Here is a 24,997-nt window from a genome sequence, read left to right on the forward strand (position 1 = left end):
TCAGATGGAGTTGGTCTTCAAAAGTTAAAAGAAAAAACCATACACAGGTTTTATTTGTGTTAGTAAATTGCAACCCTTACTAAAACTTTTCTTTTTCCTCTTTAGCAGGAAGATCCTTATAGGAAGAAGAGGCTTCAGGAGAAAAAAGAAGGAAACTTACAAAATTTAAATTGGAATAAAAATCGAGCATGTAGAAAAAACAAGAAAAGGGGTGCTGCCCAGGTCTTGAGGTGTGTGATTTTTACAGTCCCTTTAAATTTTTCATCTATTATTTACTCTATGATTTTACATTTAGCTATTATGTTTCCATCTTATTTTTGTTACGTTGGATACAGATAATATGAGAGTGTAGATGTTTATGTTTTGAGATAAAGATATATTCTTAAAAGTAACATATCTTCTGGTTATGTTTTTATTTATTTTGTTGAAAACCCCTTAAGATGAGCAAAATTTTAAAATTTTACTTAATAAAATGTAAAAAGCTATAGCAGGTTTTAGGGAAAAAGCATAGCCATCCCTCCACACCGGGGCGTTGGTGGAGCAGGTGGTAGAGGACCTCTGGGCACAGGCAGGCCCACGGTCCCAGCTTGACCCTGACTGTCTGGGGTCCCGATAATGCAAGAGAATAGTCCCCACGCATAAAATCTTTGCCCCGATTGATCGTCCAGCAGAAGGTAGGTTCTTCTGCTGTGGGAAGTGAGCTGCAGATAGATAACTGTGAGATTTGCCTGAAGCCCCAGAGGTGGTCGGGGGGCAGAGCCAGACATGACCCCAGGCAGTCAGGCAGCCTCCTTGGGAAACCTTGCTTCTTTTCTAACCTGCAAAATTAAGGTGCTGCCGTGTTCGTGCGGATCCCATGTGTCTGGGTTCCCAGAAGTAGCTCTCCAAGCCTAATTTTACAGAAATTCCGTAGCTCGAGAATTTTTTCCCACCAGGTCAGTAGCGCATCCATTCTGATGTCACATACGGAGTGCCTCTGGCAGACCTGTGCCCCTGCGCCCTCTGCCCTGGTCCCTGGGGAGCCTCTCAGGTGGCCCTCGCGCTGACGAGCTCCCTGATTCCTGTCGCGAGTGGGCTTCGGAGCCTGTTTCCTCCCACCTTGCCCCTCCATCTCCACTGCTCCGGCTTTTCTTCCTTTGAGCATTGGCATCTGGGGATTTCTCTTTCTTGTGAGCTCAGCTAGGTACTTAAATGTGTTGCTGTCAGATGTGTTCTCTAGCAGTTCCAGATTTGCGTGGGGAAGGGACTCCACCCTGCTGTAAGTGGTTGCTCTTGTGGTTGGGAGGGAACTGTGGCAGAACCGCCCACGTGGTGGCCAGGACCCCCGCATGGAGGCATGTGACATGCTGCTTCCAGTGTCTGCCCCCTTTGCGATCAGGAGCTTGGACCCTGGGATTCAGCCCTGTAACACTTGCCCCCCCTTCCTCGAATGTCCTGTTCTGCTGGAGGAGGGCCAGGCGACCCCAGGGGGCCTTCAAGCTCTAGTTCTGTGTCCTGCAATCAGCAAAATGCAAACAGGAAAAAAGGAAAGATACACATTATTAGATTATTGATGGGTAATTATTAAATTATTAAATACTACTTACTAATGGGTAATTATTCTTATTTAGGCTAAACTATTATTATTATTTTTTTTTTTTTGCGGTACGCAGGCCTCTCACTGTTGTGGCCTCTCCCGTTGCGGAGCACAGGCTCCGGACACACAGGCTCAGCGGCCATGGCTCACAGGCCTAGCCGTTCTGCGGCATGTGGGATCTTCCCGGACCGGGGCATGAACCCGCGTCTCCTGCATCGGCAGACGGACTCTCAACCACTGCGCCACCTGGGCAGCCCTGGGCTAAATTATTTGAAAGCTGCAATGTGGTCTCCTATAGAAAGGAAAGTCACACCTTGTATTTTCATAAAAATTTGATGGACTTATGTGGTCACTTTAAAGTGGCATGTTTTTCTGATGTGGACATATAGAAAGATATAAAATTAGGGTGGAATTTCACCAATTAAATGTTACAATATATTTTTGAAAGCAGATTTCTGACATGCTAAAGAAACAAATTACGGTGTTAAAGAATAACTTCCAAGTAGCTTGTAGGTAATCAGAATGTTTTGAGAACGTGATGCTTACGTAGGTGGTGGTTGTTGGACTGTCTGTTGCCAACCTGTCTCTATACTCTGTCTCTCTACTCTTTACCCTGAGTGGTCACAAACCACTGAGACCATCGGCTTCATCTCACACCTGTCCTCCTACAGATGTGACATGAGGTGCGGAAGTTGGACTGTGTGAAATAATCACCTAGGTCTTCACGGAGCGTCCTCTGACACACTTCTGTGTCTCCATTTACAAAGCCGTGTTACAGATGTTCCCTCAAGTTCATAGTCTAGTTAGAGAGGTATAAACGTTGGACTGTGAACTCCTTGGGGGAAGAACTTCGTTCTTCTTTGTAGACGCCACACCTTTCCTAACAGTACATGGCTCATGGTCGTCACTCCACAAATGTTTGCTAAATGAATGAATGAGAAAAGATTTCAGTTAACGCTCAGACGCTCCCCCGGACGCCAAGGAGCAGGTTCATCTACTGAGAGTCATGTTTTACACGAAAACCAAGGAAGACACACAGAGAGTCATGGGTTCTGGTCCTGCACCTGCCACTTACCAGTTGACCTTGGGGGACTCATTTAACCTGTAGAGTTTTACTCTTCTCACTGTAAAATACGAAGAGATTAAATGAGCTCCAACTTAATTCTCGTTCTAAAACAGCAAAATCTTGTTCTTCCTAATCTCTCTCCCTTACTTATCGTCTTCTCCCAGCAGACCCAGAGAGAAGAGGGCTCAAGTTGTCCCAGATTCACCTTTTCACCTCTGCTAAGTCTCAAGGAAAGCAGGTATGTGTGTATGCACGATAAAATGCAGACGTGATTTTTTTGTGGCTCTTCCAGGCCTTCGGAACAGAGTGAATTAAAGCTGGTGTGCAGTGAATTTGAAAGGTCTGAGCTGAGCAGTGACATCGACTTAAGGAGCTGGTGTATCCAGGAAAACCCTGGGGAAGCATGTAAAACAGATGCTGGCATTGGAAGCAGCTTACCTGCCTCGCAGGGAGAGGCAGGTATGGAACCGCGTGGAGCTACCAAACAGTGCTTCTGTCGGGATTGTTGTTGATTGTTATTTCCTCGGGGAAGTGCCCAGTGTGAGAGCTTATCACTTCACCCAAGCCTGAATGGAAAGCTGTCCGGATGAGACAGTAGGCTGCGATTCTTCTGAGCCTGGGCAGGCCCGTAGGGTTGCCCCGCCTACCTCCCACTCCTCTAAAATCTGGCCACTCTCGACTGTGTCATGCCGACGGCTGAATAACCGTGGGTGATGGCTCAGGACAGGACTCCCTTGGTGAAAGAGGAGGGTAGGGGAAAGCCAGGGGAGAACAGCGGCCGTCCTCACACCCCTGCGCCAGGTGGTTCCTGCAGAGCCAGGCTGCTGCTCCGCCGAGGGCTGCTGGCCGGTGACCTGGGGGCCCCGGGGCTGGGTCCAGGGAGGGGTGGAGGGTGGCAGGAGAGGAAGGTCCTGCGGGGGGGGGGAGGGGTGTGGGACACCGACACGCACATTTCCAGACACGTGTGCGTTGTTTCTCGGTCTTCCTGGAGGTTCTTCCCACCCACACATAAATAATACTGTGAAACTCTCGGTGGACATTTAAAAGCACTTTTTATGAGAGTCTAGTTGATTTACAGTGTTGTGTTAGTTTCAGGTGTACAGCAGAGTGCATCAGTCGTACGTATATCTTGGGGGACATTTTAATACAAGAGAGAGAAATTACCTACACGTCTCCAGTCCGAGAGAGTAGCCTTGATTTTCTTGAGAGAAGTACTTGTTATTTCCAGAACCACTTTTAGGTCGCGATTATCATTGGTGTTGACTGTCTCAGGCTAGACCACGTTCACTGTCCGGCCCACGGCAGAGCCTGTGGGGCCCGTGACTCGCCCCCGCGGCTTCCTCAGGGCCCATCGTCAGTTTCAGGGAGCGTCTTCCTTCTCGCTGGATGGGCAGAGGGGGCAGATCCTGAAGCTGAGCCCTGCCTTCTTCATACCTTGGCCTCTCTCCTTCTACTGGAAGTGGCATCAGGTTGAAAACTCTGTAAGCGAAACACGACTCCTCTCTCACTTCCCACAGAGGGTTACTTCCAGAAGCCGGGGAAGAAGCGCATGGAGAAGTCCTGCTCAGACTCCAGCTCGGACTGTGGCAGCTCCTCGGGCAGCGTGCGTGCCAGCCGGGGCAGCTGGGGCAGCTGGAGCAGTGCCAGCAGCTCTGACGGGGACAAGAAGCCCATGCTGGGCCCTCAGCACTTCCTGCCACCTGGTGAGTCTGGGACTGAGGCCTCCTGGCCCTCCTGCCCCGGCACCCAGAACAGGGGCCTGATCTGCCTTCCAGTGCCGCCTGCCCGCGGTGGGCTCTGCATTCCCGTGCTTGCTTTGCTTTGCATTTTATCCACTTTCTTTTTTCTTTCTTCCTTCCTGCCTCCCTCCATTATTATTATTATTTTTTAAAGTCTGTATCTTGGAAACAGTTCAAAGAATTTCCACGTTTTTTTTTCACTTGTACATTTGTTTGTTGTGGTAAAGAATACATAACACAAAATCTACTATTTTAACCATTTTTAAGTGTCCAGTTCAGTGGCATTAAATACGTTCACATTGTTGTGCAGTCATCACCACCATCCATCTTTGGGCCTTCTTCCCCATCCCAAAGAGAAACTCGGTACCTATTAAACCGTAGCTCTCCCTTCCCCACCCCTACAGCCCTGTGAACCTCTATTCTGCTTTCTGTCTGTGAATTTGAATACTCTCGTATCTGGTAAGTGAAGTCATACAATACTTGTCCTTTGGTGAGTGGCTTATTTCACTTAGCATGGTGTCTTCAAGGTTCATCCATGTTGTGACATGTCAGGATTTCCTTCCTTCTTAAAGGCTGAATAATAAATATTCCGTTGTCTGTGGATAGACTGCATTTTATCTCTCTATTCATCTGTTGATGGACACTTGGGTTTTTCCACCTTTTGCGTCTTATGAATAATGTTGCTATGAACAGTGGTCCTCCCTTGTTTTTGAAAAATTTAAAGATACAGGAAAGGTCAAAGAAGCATCTATATTTCTGTCACCTAGAATTAATAACTCTTAATTTTGTCATATTTGCCCTCCTTTTTTTTTTAAGAGGTAATATTTTATAGTCTTCCGCTTCCTCCTGCTTGAGAGACTCACTGTCCACTGTCATGGGCTTGCTGTGTATTCTTTTAATCCATACTTTATTTTACATTCATATATCAACAAAACAGAGAATTTTTTTTTTTTTTTTTGTGGTACGCGGGCCTCTCACTGTTGTGGCCTCTCCCGTCACGGAGCACAGGCTCCGGACGCGCAGGCTCAGCAGCCATGGCTCACGGGCCCAGCCGCTCCGCGGCGTGTGGGATCTTCCCCGACCGGGGCACGAACCCGTGTCCCCTGCATCGGCAGGCGGACTCTCAACCACTGCGCCACCAGGGAAGCCCCAGAGAATTGTTTTTAACTTACATAACGGAGATCACGCTTCAGTAAGCATGGTGCGTCTTGCTGTTTCACTCAGTGTTGTTTGTCGTACCTCCATGTCTACGTAAAGATTTAATTCACTCCTTTTTCGCTGTCATGGTCAACATAGTACAGGTTAAGCTTTGTTATCAGGACAGGGGGGAGACGGGTTCCATTGGCGTCACCGTGGCATCCATGGGACGCTCACTCTGTACGCAGGGCCACGGGGGGCGCTCCCCGTGCCTCCAAGGACCTGGGCTCAGAGAGGTCGCGTGGCTTGTTGGACGCCCTGGGACCCTGACTCCTCCCGAGCCCAGCCCACTTCCCACTGCCTCCCGCTCATTACAGCGGCCTCTGCTGTGTCTCCTGCCAGCAGTGATTACCTATAAAGAAGCTCCTGTCTGGGAGACCTGGGCCCTGGCACCATAAAAACCTAGACACATGCCCACTTGTGATTTCAGTCCGTTTCTCAGCCTTTTTCACATCATTGGCCCTTCCTGCAGGTGCCTTTTTAGACACTGTTTGCCTAGTGACCCCCCACGGACATACACGTACATCTGTTTATTACTGTGTGCTGGAGAACGCCATGAGGGCTTGGATGCAGGACGGCTTGCAGTGTTTTGTTTGGTGGTGGGGATGGTCTTCTTGGCCACTGAAGGCAGTACGCCTGATGGTGCTAACGCGAGAGTTTTTAAAATTGGTGCTTAACATCAATAAAAAAATAGAAGCGCAGCTCTCGCTTGGGGGATAAGGCCAACAGCAGGAGAATGAGAAAGGTGAGTGATGGCCTTGCTTGTAACACAGGGCATAAGACTCAGTCTAGTTATGTTCAGAGGTTGTATAATAAATATCAGGAAAATGTCCCCAATATAATTTTTTAAAAGATGTATTTATTATGTACATATTTATTTTATTTATTTTTGGCTGCGTCAGGTCTTAGTTGTAGTATGCGGCATCTTTTGTTGTGGCGCGCGGGCTTCTCTCTAGTTGTGGCATGCAGGTTTTCTCTCTCTAGTTGTGGCACGCGGGTTCCCCAGCATGTGGGCTCTGTAGTTTGTAGCACAGGGCTCTAGTTGAGGCTCATGAGCTCAGTAGTTGTGGCATGCAGGCTTAGTTGCCCCGCGGCATGTGGGATCTTAGTTCCCTGACCAGGGATGGAACCCGTTTTCCTCTGCATTGTAAGGTGGATTCTTTACCACTGGACCACCAGGGAAGTCCCCCCCCCAATATAATTAATTGTGTAAAAGATCAAAAACACAAAGTATTTTTGAAGTATGATCCAAGTTTTATACACATTCATACGTAAAAGTTTTTTTAATTAAAAAATTGACTATCCATTAAATGTGAAAAATAAATCATTCATAGGGGTTAACGACGTTAGCGATCTGCATCTTAACACAGGATATACACAGTTGAATTATGCTTATAAAAACTTGTGATCACCTTTTTGTTTTTATGCAGGAGACAGTGTTTCACAAAATGACTTTCCCTCTGAAGCTCCCATCTCCTTGAATCTTTCTCATAACATCTGCAATCCCACGTAAGTGTTTAGTTTTCCAGCTTTTACAGTATGTTTTAGGTACTGCTTTTTTCTTTCATTCCGTGTGTTTCTTCTTTGTACTTGGTTCTGCAGGCTAAAATAGGAAAACCTTTTAAGGATGTGAGAAAGTAAAATCTGATTTTATTAATAATTCAGGGCGTACAATCTTTCCAAGACAACACGCTTGTGTGGGGACGTCTCTGGTATCGCTGGTCCTTTCAGTGAACGGCCGCGTTAGAAGGTGTCGCTCCTGAAAGTAGGAAGAACAGTAGTAACAGTAAGGATGGGAACCAGCTACTCTTTTCTAGGACTTGAAATAAAACTGAGCACTGATGATTCAGAAAAGTTTGCAAGAACCTAGGAGACACATGTTTACGGTTTCACCGTGTGATGATTTCTGCAGCATCGGACAAAATAAACAAGCACCATTTACTGAGAGGGAGAAGAGGAGGGTATGTTAGAAGGAGAGGGTTTCAGAGTGAGGAGTGTGGTTAGGTTTTAGGCACCATGAGAGGACAGGGGGTGGTGTCATAAAAATGGAATGGATGAGGAAAGCTCTATGCGAGCTGTTTCTGTTAGGGGTAGAGAGTAAACCAGGAGTGGGAGGTTGTTGCCAGCTGCTGAAAGGCAGATTGGAAACTGCAGACTACCTTAGTTAGCATTGTGCTGTTGGTGTTTGTTAAAACAAGACTTCCCTGGGGGCTTCCCTGGTGGCGCAGTCGTTAAGAATCCACCTGCCAGTGCAGGGGACACGGTTCGACCCCTGGTCCGGGAAGATCCCACATGCCGTGGAGCAACTAAGCCCGTGCGCCACAACTACTGAGCCTGCAGTCTAGAGCCCGCAAGCCACAACTACTGAAGCCCACGTGCCGCAACTACTGAAGTCCACGCATTCTGGGGCCCATGTGCCGCAACTGTTGAGCCTGTGTGCTGCAGCTACTGAAGCCTGTGCACCTAGAGCCCGTGCTCCACAACAAGAGAAGCCACCACAATGAGAAGCACGCACACCACAGCAAAGGGTAGCCCCCACTCGCCACGACTAAAGAAAACCTGCGCAGAACAACAAAGACCCAACGCAGCCATAAATAAATGAATGAATGAATACATACATACATACATACATACATACTCTTACACCAAAATAGAAGATTGAAGGTAGATGTTATTTAAAAAAAAAAAAGACTTCTCTGGATCTTGGGAATTTAATATTCCTCAGCCCTTTTGTGGGTGTATACCTTTATGTCTCTAGTATCTTTATGGTTTTTGAGGGGAAGAATTCATGTAAAAACGCAGTCAGGGGCTTCCCTGGTGGCGCAGTGGTTGAGAGTCCGCCTGCTGATGCAGGGGACGCGGGTTCGTGCCCCGGTCCGGGAAGATCCCACATGCCGCAGAGCGACTAGGCCCGTGAGCCATGGCCGCTGAGCCTGCGCGTCCGGAGCCTGTGCTCCGCAACGGGAGAGGCCACAACAGTGAGAGGCCTGCGTACCGCAAAAAACAAAAAAAAAAAACAAAAAAAGCACGGACTTAGTTACAGAAATCCAGCATTTCCTTGTACAGAGAGGGTCAGTGGCTCATCTTCTTGCTCTCCCCGCAGAGACGTGAGTAGCTTCCCCCGACACGTGGACGCCCCCTGTCCCAGCCTTCCTGCTGGGCCTGCGGCTGTTGAAGAAGATAAAGGTGAGGCCCGTTGCTCTTGCTCCGGACACCGGCCAGGTGTCCATGTCGTGCTGCTGGCCGGGGAGCTTGAGAACAGACAGAGCTGGCTTGTCTGTGCCCCGGCTCCCGAGCGTCGGGAAGGCCCCTGTCCTCTGCCCTGGCGTCCTCAGGGCCCCTGGCCTCGGCTGCCCCTTCTGCACGGACCCTGAGCTCCATCCTGGGACACAAGGCACAGGTGGCCTGTGGCCCCGGAGCAAGGTGGGGCCCCTTTACAGGGGTTGCCTCCGCCTTTAGTTCCCTTTCCCATCTAGGGTGGCAGAAAAGCGGGGAGCAGACGGAGGGTCCGGCGCCCCGATTAGCTGACTTCCACCTCCCGTGTCTCTGCCTGTCCCCGGTCCCCACTCCTCCCCCTTGTCTCAGAAGCCTGTCCACTGATCCAGCCTCCTGCACCGGTGCTGAGGCCAAGCGCTGAGCTCTGCGGCCTCAGCCAGGCAGGGACGGCGGCCCAGGAGCCTGGACACGGGGCCCGGGGAGGGAAGCCGCTCCACCCAGGGTCTGCCCCGGAGGTTAGCTCCAGGCCCCCTCTCCTTCCTTCTCCTTCCCTTCACCTCTCTTGCCTTCGTTTCTCCTCTTTTCTCCTCGCGCCTCCTTCCTGCCTAACCAGGCTCAGGAATGGTGGCAGGATGAGCCTGGTTGTTACCCTCTGCGGCACCGTCGAGCTCTTGCTTTTGCTCACGTGAATCGTGGTGGACTAAAGGCTGCCCAGCACAGTGGGCACTTTTACTTTGAAGGCAGGAGGCTTCCAGCTCTGTGGTTACAGAGAGTTTATCTGCTGTCAGATTATCAACAGAAATAAACTATTTGTGAGTTGGATCTGCCTACTGGTCCAATAAAAATAAATGTTTTTGATGAAAAAATACTCTTAAATTCAGTAATTTGCTTAGGCAAGATTTAGGGAGGTTTAGAAGGTACCACCTTTTCTCTTTGAGGTGATAGAGGAGGGAGAGGATTTAATGAACGGTGAGGAAAAAGAAAACCTGTGTCAAAACAGGTACGCCTGCCATGTTCTCCTGTCTTTGTTTTTGTCGTCAGTTGGAGAATCGTATGTCATCTAGAGTCTTTTCCATGTTGTGTGTATGTGTTTCAAGCGCCTTTTTACCTCGTCTTTGTTAATAGTCTGCAGTTACTTTTTGATGACCCGTTACAATCCCTGTTGAGGCCCTAAAGTCACTACAGAAACAGCCCTTGTTCACAGTCACTGTCCACAGCGCCGGTGCCGTCCCCTTCCTCTGCCCGCACCTCCCTCACGCGCCCCAGCCTCAGTCCTCCCACCTGCTGTTACGTCACCTCTGGGCCCCCTCCCCCTGCGCTGCACCCTCCTTGCAGAGCCACGGGCGTGGTTTTGCCCAGTTTTCCAGCTTCTCTGCCCTGTGCCGTGCAGATGAGTGAGACTGGAGGGCAGCACACACAGCCGGCCGGCTGCCAGCCTCGCGGCAGCTGCGGCCCCCACCCCACCCACCCCGCCCCCCGTGCCCACCTGTCAGTCCTCTGCCTGGTTCCCTTAGCTGATGCTTCCTGCTTCCTGGGGAAGAGAGAGGCTCCGCCTGCCCTGTCTTCCACCCGCCACCCCCGCTGCCCTCCTGCTGCGGCCCGTGGGTTGTCAGGCTGCCCTCCTCTGTGGGGTCCCGCTCCGGCTCGGTGCCAGTGCCAGGTTTTCTCTAACGGGTCGTGCCCACCGGCATCCGTACATACCGTGAGACCTCCCGTCCCGTCCTTAACACAGAAGCAGTCGCTCTCTCCCTTGACGCCCCCTTATCTGGCTGCTTCTGTGCCCTCCTCTCTGGGAGAGCCGCCTGGGGGAGTTGTCTGCCTGCTGCTTAGATTCCTTTCCTCCTGTTCTCCCTGAAACCGCTGGGGCTGGCTGTGCCGTGACACCGGAGCAGTGTCTGCGGGACCCCAGTGATCTCCGTGGCCGGGGCCCCGCACTCCGGCCTCCTGAGACCTTCTGCTCGGGCTGTGACCTCGGGGGTCCCGGTGCAGTTCCCCTCGGCTCCCCCAGCTCTCATGCTCATCTGGGTCGTGCTCTCCTGGTGGTCCGTCCACCTCCAGCCCCCAGACAGCTCCCACTTCTGCACAGCCAGCTGCCGGTGCCATCTGTCCTCAGGCCTGCACCGGTGTCCCGTACGCTCACCTGCTCAGCCCTACTCCTCACACAGCCTCCCCACTCGGGCTTTCTTGTTGCTCAGGCCAGAAGTCTGGGCGTCATCCTGGACTCTTTTCCTCATCCCCACATGGGATCTGTTCTCTCACTCTCTACCTCTGCCTTCCAGACAGACCCAGAATCTGATCACTTCTCCCCACGGCCACCATTCTTTCTCGCCGCAGCCTCCCGACAGGTCTCTCTACTTCTCACCTCACCTCGCTATCTCATTGTCTTTTATTTTCTTTCTTTTTGGGATATAATTGATACATAATATTAGATTAGTTTCAGGGGTATAACTAATGTAATGATTCATCATATGTACATATTGCAAAACGATCACCACGGTAACGCTGGTGAACATCCGCCACCACCTTACCGTCTCTTTTCAGTACAGCAGCCAGAGGGATGATATTGCACGTGAGTCAGATCACATCACTGTCGAGACCGGGGAAGGGTCTGAGGCGTTTACCCTACTTATTACGAGCTGACAAGTTAGCCTGCCATGATTTTGTAGCTGCTGCCAGAGGACAAGAGACTCCTGGGTCAGAGAATAGGACGCTTAGCACAGCAAGCAGCCTGAGCGTCTTGTAAGCACACTTCCTTCAGGCCTCCAGTCTCTTGGGGGCGATGCAGGGCCGCCCAGGTGGGCGACATTATCTTTATTATGTTGGATGAAGCAAACTTGCCCGTTGCTCTAGGGGGAGATCCTGTCTCCATCTTCTGAGGCTTTGTTTAGCAAATATCCTTGGAAAGATAGGTCAGAACGTGGGCAGTCAGAGCATCCATTCCAGGAAGCAAAGAAACGTGAGACCCACAGAGATCGTCTCGAAGCAGCATACACACCCCTCGTTTCTGTGCGGTCTTGGCTTCCGGTCCATTTGTTCATGAGCACCTGAGTGCAGAGGCGGTTCTTGGTTGATCTGATCTTAATCGGCTCATGCAGCCTCTGGTCCCAGCGATTCTCAACAGGACTTTCACGGCAGGATGCCCCGCCCTGCAGGACTGACCGTAGGGTGCCTGCCCAACCGCTGAGCGAGGCCCCAAACACCAGGGCGACCTTAGGAGGTGGACCTCGTCCTTGAGAGACCCCCACAGCTATGACAGCTACGTGGTCTCTGGTGGTGTTTCTTTAAACGCTCGAGGGTCTCTCTGACCACCGTGAGCTGCAGGTCTCCGGGTCTCCAGGCGGGTGATTGCCACCGGCTCCCACATGGGGGTGCAGCCCTGGGGGCGCACACGTTGCCTGGAAGGCGAGAGTTGTGTCCACGTATTCCTGTCCATGTATTCCCCCCATCCCCGTGTGGCCTGGTTGGCTGGTAGACCTTCGGGTTCCCAGTGCATTTCGAATAGTTGAGTCTATTCTTTCTTTGTGGAGTTCCTGCCCATGTGCAGATGGCCAGTCTGCCCCTTTAATCCATGCCACCAACCAATGGCGTCCATCCGCGCATCCCACGAATGAGCAACGGCTGTGGCGGTGAAGGTGGAGACAAGCAGAGGTGCTGCAGGTGTTTGCTGGGAAGAGCAGGAGCCGGGTGTCCCCTGGAAAGGTTTAGGGGGACGGTGTTCAGACTGAGGTCAGGACCATATTGTTGGCACACCCAGCAGACAGGCGCTTCCACGGCTTGGGAGCGCTGAGCCGGGACAGGGTCCCTCCCGAGGAAGCCTCGGGGGCAATTGTGGAAAACAGGGCTCACTCACGTCACTCCAAGCCCGGTACCTGCAGGGTGCAGGGTGTTCTCTCCCCTGGTGCTGAGGTTGGCCCCTTCCACTGCCACAGAATCCTTGTGTCTCATCCCTGGGGCTGTAACAGCACCGTTTTCCCAGCTTCTTACTTCTTTTGTTTGTTGTTTGTCTCCGCTCACTTGAATGTCAACGTGTTCACTGCTGTGTCCTGGGAATCCTGCCGGGGCTTTGCAGGAAGCAGGCAGGCCCTGCAGTGCTTGTTGAGTCACTACCATAATCTCGTAATCCGGGCCAGGAGACGGTTGTGTCCCGTCTGAAGTGCAGGTCAAAGCAGCGCGCGGCCCTTGCACTTTACAGACAGAAGGGCTCTAGCGGTGAAGCCGCGCGGGTGATACGGGCTGGGGGCGGGGCTTCCTGGAGGGAGGAGAAGTCGAGCTGGTCCTTGCAGGAAGGGTGGCCGAGGGCTGCATGAGAAGGAGGGGGGCTGAGAGGCCTGTTCTCTTCCGCAGGTCTCTACCCCCCGGGGGACCTGTGGCCCGCACAGCCCGTGTGTGTGACCAGCGGCTTCGGCTGCGCCCTGGAGAGCAGCGGGCCGGCCGTGCTGCCCGCGCCCGCCCCGGTGCACAGCAGGTATGCGCTCCATCCCGATGACGGCAGCAGCGGCCGGGTCCGGGCTTTCTCCCCAGCTCCTGAGCTGGGTGTTGCCAGCTGCTTTCTGGAGTTGAGCTGTGATGTCTGAAAAATTACAAGCCAGGAATTGAGAGAAACAGGGAAGGAAAAAAGTAACAGCCGGTGACCACGTCAGTGTTTTCCTTTTTAAACTGAAAAGACGAGCTATCATATATTAGAGGCAAAACTGAAAAAACAAAAACAGTCCCTCATAATTCCTACCCGCTAACAGAATAAAAATTTCCATTTTTCCTTGGCATTAATCTTGAACACATTTAAAAATTTTAAAGATCGAATAATTTGAGTATTGAAAAATAGTTCCACAAGTGGCAGCTTCTTAGACTTGACATTAGATTAATCATTCGATTATGAAACCTTGAGAAAATGTTAATATCTGTGTTTAATCAGAATCCAGTTGAAGTTTTATTGGGGAGTTTAGCTTATTATAATAGAGGTAGTTACTTTCTTATTTCTATAATGAAAATCCAGATTGCAGTTGGGATCAAAGCATCTACCATGAGTCATAGTCTGGCCTTGCCCCGAGCGGAAGGTGGCAGTTCGTAGCGGATGTGTTTGAGCCCCCTGGGTGGGTGTTGGGACCCTCTCAGCAGTGTCCCATCCTCCACGTGCTGACAAAGCCACAGCCACGGGCTCTGCCTCTGGTTAGACTTAACAAACGCGGGTGGGTTTTAGTTTGTTGTTTGTTTGTTTTTTTTTTTAATGTAATATCTTTTAGTTAAAAGTGAGAGCAATTTTCTCTTTCAAATCTTGGTCCTGCTTACATGCTTTACACCTAACCATGGGCAAGTTTTTTACAGTCTAAGTGAAAGTACTTCTCTGGCAAACTGAAAGCCGGGTTTTGATCCATTCCCCTTATCTAGGCATAATTTATTTGCTTTTTCTTGTCTCATTTAAAGAAAAGCTCCCCTGCCCCCACTTTTCCCTGAGTCCCTGGCTCTCTGTACTCAACAGATCAAACTCCATCTCTGACTTTCTTTGGAATTATAAATGACATACAGTATTACATTTCAGTTGTACAACATAGTGATTCATTATTTTTATACGTTCCAAAATGATCACCATGTAAGTCTAGTCATCATCTCTCACCACACAGAGTATTACAGTGTGATTAACTATGTTTCCTATGCTGTACATTAATTACATCCCTATTGAAAGGAAGTGGGCATCCAGTCCAAGCCATCCATCCTGCAGTGCTGTGTCATTGGTGATGAGCGTTGAGTTAGTAAGTCTTTGATTCTGTGACAATAAAGTACTTCTTTAATTTTCCAGAGTTGAGGAATTAGCAGCGATGAGGATGCTGGGCAATAACATCGTACTCCTCTTTCTTTCCTTGATCTGTTGACATCCTGTTTCTGAAACTAGACCCCTTGTTTTTTGTAGCAGTTTCATTGATTGGAATGCAACGTGTGAAGGCCAGTTTCCCAGTGTGTACTGCCCCCTGGAATTGAACGACTACAATGCCTTTCCGGAAGGTAAAGCTATTTGGACAATCCTAATGCCATTCTTTTTTTTTTTTTTTGGCTGTGTCGGTCTTAGTTGCAGCCCGCGGGATCTTTCATTGCAGTGCACGGGCTTCTCTCTAGTCGTGCCATGTGGATTTTCTCTCTCTAGTTGTGGCACGGGCTCCAGGGCACGTGAGCTCTGTAGTTTGCGGCACACGGGCTCTCTTGTTGAGACACGAGAGTTCAGTAGTTGTGGCACGCGGGCTTAGTTGCCCCGCGGCATGTGGGATCTTAGTTCCCTGACCAGGGATCGAGCATGCGTCCCCTGCATTGGAAGGTGGATTCTTTCTTTACCACTGGACCACCAGGGAAGTCCCCAGTGCCATTCTTTTATTCTCAGAAAGTCAAAGCAGGAAGGGCGTGTGGACTCAACACACTAACTGCAGAGAATGTGCCTTTGAGAATGATCTTCCAGGATGCTGCTGAGTCAGTCCTTCGTGTGGGTCCAGCACGCCTGCCATATGTAATTTTATATGGCCCAAAAAAGCCCTCTAAACCCGGGTGTCTGGGAACTTGTACAAATAACCCTAATCTATTTAGTCCTTCAAATTAGGTAGAACGGGGTCATTTGGATCTATGTGGACCTAAACTGTGGATTATCCATTGGGAGGCTGGGGTTAGTTACTCTTTTTAGGCAAACAAGTCCCAGGTGAGGTAGAATCATTTACCTGCTTGTTCCTCAGCATGTCCTGATGCTTATGCCCCTGGATGGTGCTGCTGGAGGAAGGGAAGGAGCTTGAAGGGGAAATTGTGAAAAATTGCAGATTCTTGGGCCCAAATATAAGTACAAGATGCTTGTACTTATCTGGGTTTTGATATATGCAGTGCTCTATGATAATCACAAGGGGGTGCTGTGGTAACTTTCTTTCTGCCTGTGAGGCTGTGTTTATACCTTCTTACTGCTGTTGGAGAAGGGCTTGGTTTCCTATTACTTTATCAATGCATATGGTGTATGTGGAGATGGCCGACATTGGCATGACAGGCAATAAAAGAAAATTTTAAGGACTGGTAAGAACCTTGACACTATTCAAATCTATGGTAGTATCTACTACTATAAAAGTATAGCAGTATTTTAGTGTATTCTGTGTATTAGAAAGAGTCCCATCAAATTATCAAATACAAAAAATTAAGCCCAGAGGAAGAACTTCCTGAGGGCTTCCCAGGTGGTGTGTGTCATGGAGTAATTATTTTATGTTCATCTTTAACTTGTCAATATAGTAAGGCCTTGAGAGCTTTCTGTCTGAGAGGGAGAATTCCATTGTCTCCAGAAAAATGTTCACCTCTGTCGATGTCTCCCATTCTTTGTAGAAAACATTAACTACCCCAATGGCTTCCCCTGTCCTGCCGAAGTTCAGACAGACTTCATTGACCACAGCTCCCAGTCTGCCTGGAACAGCCCCCCAAATGTGCCGACCGCCTGGGGACACGCTGGCCTCATCAGCTCTCCGGTCAGTGCCGCCCGGTCCTGCTGTGCCTGGGTTCTTTCCGGTGCCTGCCTCATCCTGGTCTCACTGTAGCTTTAGGGTTGGGTTCAGATCAGCCAGAGCCCGGCTTGTTCCCCTTAGGTCACCAGCCACGCTCTGCAGGGGGCTCACACGTAGTCAGATGGGCAGGGGCTTGCAGACACCAGCAGCCAAGACGCCCCAAACCACACTGAGGAGAGATGGTTGTTGATGACGTTGAACTTGGGCCAGGAAGCCCTCTGGGATGCAGCTGTGTTCCTGTGGCCTCGCTGACCTTTCATCTGTGGGAGGAGATGAGATGAACCTTCCAGGAAGGTCAGGCAGTGTCAGCGACAGGTCTGGAGGGCTTCCTGCCTGGGGACACCCTCTGTGCTTCTCTGACACCCACTCTGCTGCTGCTTTACAAATAGAGGGCATTCGACCTGTGGGTCCTTCCTTGGGTTGATAAAAGGTTATCGATAGTTTGATGGGAATTTCATGACCTTCTGTTTGAGGAAAATGGAATTGAAGCCACCCAGGTGGCTGAGAATAGTGTAATAATGTCCAGGTAGCTTGGATTGATTACACTGTGGTAGCCACGGGTACATAGTCAACCTTGCCATTGCCTTTCTAAGCCTTCTTTATTTTTTTAAACATTTCTTTCTTTATTTTTTTTTTCTTCTCCTCACGTATCCTTCAGCCCTACCTCACAAGCACCCGAAGCTTGTCTCCGATGTCTGGACTTTTTGGTTCCATCTGGGCCCCGCAAAGCGACGTGTATGAAAATTGCTGCCCCATCAACCCCACCACGGAACACTCGACTCACATGGAAAACCAGGCGGTCATGTGCAAGGAATACTACCCTGGGTTTAACCCATTCCGTGCCTATATGGACCTGGACATATGGACTAGCACCGCGAACAGGAACGCAAACTTCCCACTGTCCAGAGACTCGAGCTACTGTGGGAACGTGTGAACAAGATTCGAGTTTTGAACAGTGTGAATAAAGAGGCTTGTGTTTTGATTACTAGCGTAAACTGGTTGTTGACATAGATTGACGTTTGTGGTTATTTTGGCACTTTTATATGAAAATAAATTTTTTAATGAAATCTGGGTGCTCTATTTTTTTTTAATCCTTCACAAAACAGTGATAGAAATGAAGCATCCATGTGTCCTAACTTCATAACTCAAGAAGCGTGTCAGACACACCAAATGTGTAAATCAGGACCAGGGCGGCTTCTAAGAAGGTAAGAGTTGAGAAAGAAAGCACTGCAGTGATTGCCCCCTCCGTGGGCATCGGACTCCCCGGGAGCTTGCGGAAAGTGACTTTGATCAGGTGGCTTTCCGAGGGATGCTGCTGTAATGGGCCTGTGGCTCAGGCAGCCAGGATTTTGTTTCAAGTGCTCCGTTGATTGAAACGAGCCTCCAGTGTTGGGAAGCCAGCTGCTAGTCACTTGCCTGGACGGACCAGTCCTGGTGGGCAGGGCTGCTGGGGTGGAGCAGAGAGCCCGGCACTGTTCTGTGTGACAGGGATGTTCCCTCCCCGCCATCAGGCCAGTCACCAGGGGCACGACAGCAGTAGGGACATGCTGGTAAGTGTCCGGTTTCCCTCCGAGCGAACAGGCTGAGTCCCAAGTCCAAGTACTGAGCGGTTGAGGGTGCTGGTGCGTGTTTGCTAGGCTGGTTTGTATCTGCCTGTCAGTGATCTTAGAAATCCATGTGATGGAATTATCTGTTTGCATGTGTCAACTTTGAAAACATTTCAGCTTTTAATAAAAATGTCTTATTTTTACATTTTGTTTTGTCTTTATTGGAAATGGAATGGGAGAGATTTTTGAGTGGAATGCTGGGTTCACTTGCTTTTTCTTACTCTTTGCCTTGGCTGTGTGGGACCCTGGGCGAAGGCTGAGTGTACTGTAACCCGGGACTGCCCTCCTGCAAGGAGCACCTCCGAGCATGCACGGCTACTGGAAACCTCTCAGGCTACCGACTTGGAATCCCCCATCCCCAGTACTGAATAATGCTGAAAAGTAATTTAGGTTCTAGGTATATACCCAAAAGAAGTGAAACAGATGCTTGTGCACCATGTTCACTGAAGGACTATTCACAGTAGCCAGAAGGTGGAAACAACCTAAATGTCCACTGATGGAAGAATGGATAAGCAAAATGTGGTATATACAGACAATAGGATATTCAGCCTTAGAAGGGAAGGAAATTCTGATACGTGCTACATCATGGATGAACCTTGAAAACATGCTGAGTGAAATAAGCCCATCACAAAAGTACAAGTATGATTCCACTTATATGAGGTACCTAGTGCGGTCAAATTCAGAGTCAGAAAGTAGGAGAGAGGTTACCAGAGGCTTGAAGGGGAGGGGAATGGGGAGTCAATGTTTAATAAGCTCAGAGTTTCAGTTTGAGGAGCTGAAAATGTTCCGGAGATGGATGGTGGTGATGGTTACATAACTGTGAATGTACTTCATGCCACTAGACTGTACGCGTAAAAACGGTTAAAATGGTAAGTTTTGTGTATTTTACCAAAATAAAATAATTTAGGTTGATGAAAAATGCCCCAAAGCATTTTCAATATCAAATTCAAAACTTCCCCACCGGAGAGAGTCTGAGACATTTAGATGCACGTTCTTCTCTCTGCTCAGATCGTTGATCTCATTTTTTTCCTGCTTTCACCGATCCTTCAATTCCCCATCGGGAAAGACCAAAGCAAGTTTTTATTCCACTCTATACAAAAGAAAGTAAAACTCTTCGCTTTAGCGGGAATATTATCTTCAGCCATAAGACTAAAATCAGTGATGGGGGAACTGGAAGTTTTTATTCATTTAAAAATATTTGCCAAGCACCTCCCGGGAGCTGGGACCTGTCCAGGGGCTGTGGGTGCAGCAGAGGACAGGACAGACAAGGTCCTGCTGGCACATTCCAGGAGCAGGGTCAGGGAAGAAGCAAGCAAAAGGTTCAATGAGTATTTCGGGTCCTGGTGAGCGGTGAGAGGCCAAGGGGTGACGTGACCAGCAGGGGAGGTGGCAGGCGTACCTGGGGTATCAGGGGAAATCTCCCTGCGGAGGTACATCTGAGGTACAACCTGGGTGACGAGGAAGCCGGCGGTGCCCAGATCAGCGGGCCAGAGCCTCCAGCAGATGAAAGAGCGAGGACAAAGCCTCCGCGGCGGGAGGCCAGGGCGGCTGGGGGCCCGTGAGTCAGGGCCACAGGCACAGAGGCCGCGGGGCAGAGGCCACCTCCCTAAGGCCTCGTAGGCCTGTGAGGAGAGGATGGGAAGGGCAGTGGGCACCACTGGGGTGTCTTAAGGGAGAGGGAATGTCATCTGATTTGAGTGTCAGAGTCACTGAGGGCTGGATGGAGAGCGGTCCTGGGGGGGGCGGGGCGGGAGGGACAGTCCCGGCAGTCAGTCACCTGCAGCAGCGGGTGACAGGACAGTGCCAGCAGGCTGGGATGGAGGGGCATAGGGAGGCCAGCGCCCCTGCTGGGCCTCGAGAGCTGGGTCTTGCTGATGCCCTTGACGGAGAGGAAGAGCCCCGGGGGGGGGGAGGGTCTGGTTGGGAGCGGGGCTGGGGGGGGTGGGGGGTGGGGGGGGTGGTCGAGAGGTCTGTGCTGGACTATTCGGTGTGGGAGGCCTCATACCCAAGTGCAGACGGCACGGAGGCTGTGGCCCCAACAAATCTGAAGTTCGGTGGAGCTCAGGATTGGAGACTGGGGGGCGTCCATCCTCGGCCTCCAGATGGTTCTAGAGCAATGGGACTGCCTGGGGCCTCTCGGGGAGGAGAAGGGTCCTGAGCACTTAGCCAGGGGCCCCCGTGTTTAGAAGAGGAGGCGGCGGCAGAGAAGACTGAGGTGGAATCGCTGAGTAGGTCAGAGGCCCAGAGGGGAGACAGTGGCTCAGGCTGGGTCAAAGGCTGGGGGACCCGTCAGATGAGGGAGCCCTGAGGACTGCATCCAGCCCATGACCCTTGTGGTGTCCTCAGCTGTTCCAGCCGCAGCCAGTTGACACGGGAGACGGAGGTGGCAGTGGAGAAGGCCAGCTGTGGGGAGCCGGATGCAGGGACACGAGGCCAAGGTGGGAGAGCGCTGGGCCTGCTGCGTGCGTACTGAGGGCGAGGCCCGGGCAGAGAGGGGGCAGGTGGGGCCCTGGGTGTCACTTACAGGCACCTGAGCCTGGACGGACAGGGGCGCTTCACCCCCCATGGTGGGAGGGACGGCAGAGACCTGAAGAATAGGTCTATTTATGAGAGAAGTGACAAGACGCCCAGGTTTGGGTTGCACATCATGGCCTCTGGCCTGTTTTTGTGGATAAAGTTGTACTGGAACACAGCCACTCCTCATTCCTCTTCCAAACAGGGCACAGCCTAAAATGTTTACTCCAGTCCTTTACAGAAAAAGTTTGCTGATCTTTGCTCTAGGGGACGGAAGAGCAACAAGAGAGCAGGAACCTGGGTCTCCGACACCACAGAGGCACCTGCCCTCACAGCCCTGGGCTCCGACTGCACTGGGAAGGGACACATAAGTTCTCTCTTGTTTGGCTACTGCTGTGTGGGGTCTGTGTTACAGCATCAGCGCTACTACAGCCCTCTTCTCTTGTCTGGTTCAGTATTGTCTCTGGTGCCTGGCATAGTGTCTGATACACAGGAGTGTGTGGAAAGGAGTGAGTGGGAGGGGTGTGTGTGAGCACAAGTATCTGGCAGTAAAGAAGTGAGTCTTAATAATTAGGGAATACTTCGATTATTCTGTGGCTGACCACAAGCAAAGGCAGGAGAATTACCACAGTTCCTTACGTACTAAACACTCATACATACATACATGCTCTTACATACCAATCTCCATGTACAGAGCTCTTCATGACAACTGTTACTACATTGGATTATGTTACCACCGGGGAAAACCTGAGTAAGAGTCAGTAAGTAGAGTAAGTAAGGTGGTAGAGGCTGACCCTGCCTATCAGGAGCTTTGACTTTAATGGGAGACTCATCAACGAACATCCCCTCTGGGGCCAGACTTCATGGGGTCTAACTCCAGCTTTAGCACATTCTTAAATTTCCCATGCCTCAGTTTCCTCTTTCTGTAAAATGGGTATAATAATGGTAACATACCTCACAGAGTTGCTGGGAAGCTTTAATGAATGAGTTTTTAGATAGTGCTTGGCACATAGTAAACCCTCAATTGGCTACTTTCAGTATTCCATATAATTACTATCATCAATTTAAATGAAAGAACATGAAACAACAGGGTACATAGGAACTTAAGTCTCAGGGTGGGAAGGGGCAAGTGAAGCAGGCATTTGTACATTGCTGATGAGATGGTAAATTGGTGGGCAATATGTATTAGGTACCTTGAAAACTCTTCTAGGAATTGACTCCCAAGGAAAAACAGTAAAAAAAAATTGTGCACAAAAATCAGTTTTCTATTGCTGCTGTAAAAAGTTCCCACAAACTTGGGGGCTTCAAACAACAGAAATGTATTATCTTACAGTTTTGTAGGTCAGAAATCCAACACAAGTCTTGCTGGGTTAAAATTGAGGTGTTGGCAAGGCTGTGTTCCTTTGCGGGGGCTCTAGGGGAGAATCTGCTCCTTTCTCAACTGCTCCAGCTTCTAGAGGCTGCTTACATTCCTTGGATCACGGCCCCCTTCTCCCATCCTCAAAGCCAGCAATGTGGAACCCCTCTGACCATGCTTCCATTATCACATCTTTTTCTCTGACCACAGCTGGGAAAGTTTCTCTTCTTTTAAGGATTCATGTGATTGATTCGATTGGCTCCACCCAGTTTAACTCCCCATCTCGAGGTTCTTAACTTAATCATACCTTCAAAGTCACATATTTTTGCTATGCAGTCACATATTCACAGGTTCCAGGGTTTAGGATGTGGACATCTTTGGGGCAGGGTTGTTATTCTGCCTATGATGTATGAGCAGATTCATTACAGTGTTTAGAACACTGATGAATTGCAAATAAATGTTCCACGATAGGAATAGGTTTAAATTACAGTACATTCAGATGTTGGAATATGAGGAAGCCTCTAAAAATCATTGTAAGAGAATGACATAGGCAATGAAAGAGGTAGGATACAGTTTATACGCAGTATGAGCCCATACTGAATTTGGGGCAGGGGCAGTGGGAGGTTGCACCATCTGGTGGGTGGGATTGCGAGTGATTTTCATTTCCTTTTTTGTATTGATATATACTTTTTTGGATTGTCTAGTATAAGCATGTAATTACTATCACTCCACCTCCTCCCAAAACTTTTAATTAAATCTTAAGGGAAAATATATTTTATTTAACAATGGTGAAAGTAAGTATGTTAAAAACAAATGCTAAAGTCCTAATAAAATTTACATTATGCTATAAAATGACATAATTTAAAGGCAAAGGCAAAGTGAAACTTTCACTAAGCATTCCCTAATAAAAATCCTATAAAATGAGGTATGTAGTAATTACTTGGGCTAGGATTAAAGGCATATAAGAATGTCTTTAAACACTCGTAGGCAACATACAAAATGCAATGCAGTCTAGTTATAATTAGTTAAAATACAGGGCAAGTATTATAAAAATCACCTTTTAAATACAACTTTAAAAAGATACATATAATATTTATACAAACTCTAATTAACATGTCAAAGTAATTATTTCTGTGTGACCCAGACATTTGAACAATTTAATACTCCCGCTGGAGTATGGAGAAGATGTCAGTAAAATAAAATGTATTTATTTGTCTACCTGGAATGTATGTAGTATTTATAAAGGAAAACTCTTACTTCAGAAACTGAAAACAAACAAGAACTTTACCCAGTGTCATTTCATCCGGATGGATGTTTATTCCAATTGGATGTTTATTCATTCGCTGTAGATGCAGAACTTATTGACAATGTTTAAAAAATGGAAGGGACGACAACAACAACAAAAATGGAAGGAACAGACCAAGCGCCGTGACCTCAGGACTGGGTGGGCTGCAGCACTGGCTCGAAACATGACCACTGAGTCTATTTCAATATGAAAAGCAATTCCTGCCACAAAAGGAGCAAGCCGCGCTGGGTTAGGCCACGTCCCCCAATCCATCACGTATTCCTGAACCACAGTGCTGCTGAAAAGAAACCAACCACTTGTTGGCCTTCCTTCTTTAATTAAAAAAGTTCATTATATCAGAATAATGTGTCAAAATCCAGGGCTGAGTGTGTATTAGTTGGGAAAGGCTAGGTTACGCTGCAGAAACAAACGGATCCCCAAACAGGTCCTAATGACACTTCAGGGTAACTGTCCTCTGGTGGGACTCAGTATCGAGGCCACTGTGCTCTTGTGACTTGACCATCTCCGCAAGCAGTTTCCCCGTTTACATCCACAGGAGGATCTGACAAGACCCAGCCTGCTCTTCCGGGCTTGGCCCGGCAGTGACGTACAGTACGCCCATACGTCACTTCCGCCTACAGCTGGTTGGCAGGAATCAGTCACGTGGTCCCACTCTGGGGAAAGAGAGACTTTCACTTGTCCGAGCAACGGGTAGCAGGTGCCGCTGAGCCCTCCTAATGTGTAACCACGCTGTACAGTCTTGGAGAAGGTTTCTTTATTTCCCCCCTAGTTGGAGAGGTTTATGGAGTCTAAACCCCACACAGCCAACAAGGCCTGGGCCTCCTTGTGGGGAGAAGGCCCTGCAGTGCCAGTGGAAATATGACTTGCGGCCCCGCCATTCCGGGAGTTCCTCAAAGTTGAGTACTTGTTCCGTGTACCCGGCCAGCACCCACGCTGACAGGCTTCCACATCCTGGGGAACTAGATGCAGCCCACAGTCCCTGCGGTCTGTGTCTGCCCTAGGAGCCCAACCTGGCTCCTCAAACACAGTGTGTGCTCCCTGTGTTGCTTCTACTTCAGAACAATAAGGTTTAAGGTCACAGGCACAAATATATGTCAATTACTGAATAGCTATTCAAAAACAGTTTGCCAGAGTAACTAGTAGGCCTGAAACCCAGGTAGCCAAGAAAGGGATCATTGCTGGAGTAAATCTGAAACAGAACTTGGAGAAGTGGATAGTGGTTATACTGGAGGAGGTCACAGGTTGGTTTTCTATGTTTCACTTCCTGATGGGAAGTGAAAGTCTGGTCAAGTTCCACTGGGGATGAGATGAAGGCTGAAGCAGTCTTAAGCTCACGATTTTATGCCCAGGCTACAATGAGAAGGATGATGAAAACAATTGTGGGATATTACTCTAGATAGCAAATGCGAGACAGCCTCCAGGGCTGGGAAAAGCTGGTTGCTAGCAGGAAAGAGTAGACGTGCAAGTGTGAGAAAAAGGCTAGGCTGGGGTGTGGCCAGAAGTGGATTTGAAAGGCAGGCCTGAGACATGTTTCAGAGAAGGGGGCTGTCAGGGCAGGCAGAGGGAGCTTGGCCGCAGAGGATGTGGCCGTGCTGCTGACAGTCAACACCAAATGCTTTTTCTCTGGCCCAACCAGAAATCTTGCAAATGCTGGGGGTTTTGCCCACAGCAACCATAATCCTCTCTTCTCCCTCTCACTGGGTTACTTCTCCACCCCGGGAATGACCTCTTACATGGTACTGACTTACATCCATCGTGGCTCTTTCTCAACTTTTTAAGAATAAGTGGAAATACCTTTATTGTTTGTTCTGTCTGTTGTAGAAAATATGGATAAGCAAAAGGAAAAAAAAGAAAAGAAAAGAAAACCACTGTAATCCTACCACCCACAAACAGCAGTCAGCATTTCGG

At 49.3% G+C, this 24,997-nt stretch overlaps 1 protein-coding gene across 3 annotated transcripts in view; it reads left to right on the forward strand.

The window, feature by feature from the left end:
• TMEM131L (transmembrane 131 like) overlaps positions 1-17,915 on the forward strand; it is a 160,346-nt gene extending 142,431 nt beyond the window's left edge. Inside the window, exons 27-35 of one of the 3 annotated variants that reach the window (XM_082653671.1) lie at positions 106-230; positions 2,935-3,101; positions 4,160-4,345; positions 7,009-7,087; positions 8,682-8,764; positions 13,139-13,259; positions 14,700-14,791; positions 16,130-16,269; positions 16,964-17,915. In XM_082653671.1, coding sequence (XP_082509797.1) covers positions 106-230; positions 2,935-3,101; positions 4,160-4,345; positions 7,009-7,087; positions 8,682-8,764; positions 13,139-13,259; positions 14,700-14,791; positions 16,130-16,269; positions 16,964-17,239 — 1,269 coding nt within the window. In that variant the 3' untranslated portion in view covers positions 17,240-17,915. The remainder of the gene's footprint in view (positions 1-105; positions 231-2,934; positions 3,102-4,159; positions 4,346-7,008; positions 7,088-8,681; positions 8,765-13,138; positions 13,260-14,699; positions 14,792-16,129; positions 16,270-16,963) is intronic. The other 2 variants (XM_082653672.1, XM_082653673.1) reach the window with 2 other exon arrangements.
• The last annotated feature ends 7,082 nt before the right edge of the window (positions 17,916-24,997 follow it).

This window comes from Grampus griseus, assembly GCF_964374135.1.
Source record: "Grampus griseus genome assembly, chromosome: 4".
NCBI lineage: Eukaryota > Metazoa > Chordata > Mammalia > Artiodactyla > Delphinidae > Grampus > Grampus griseus.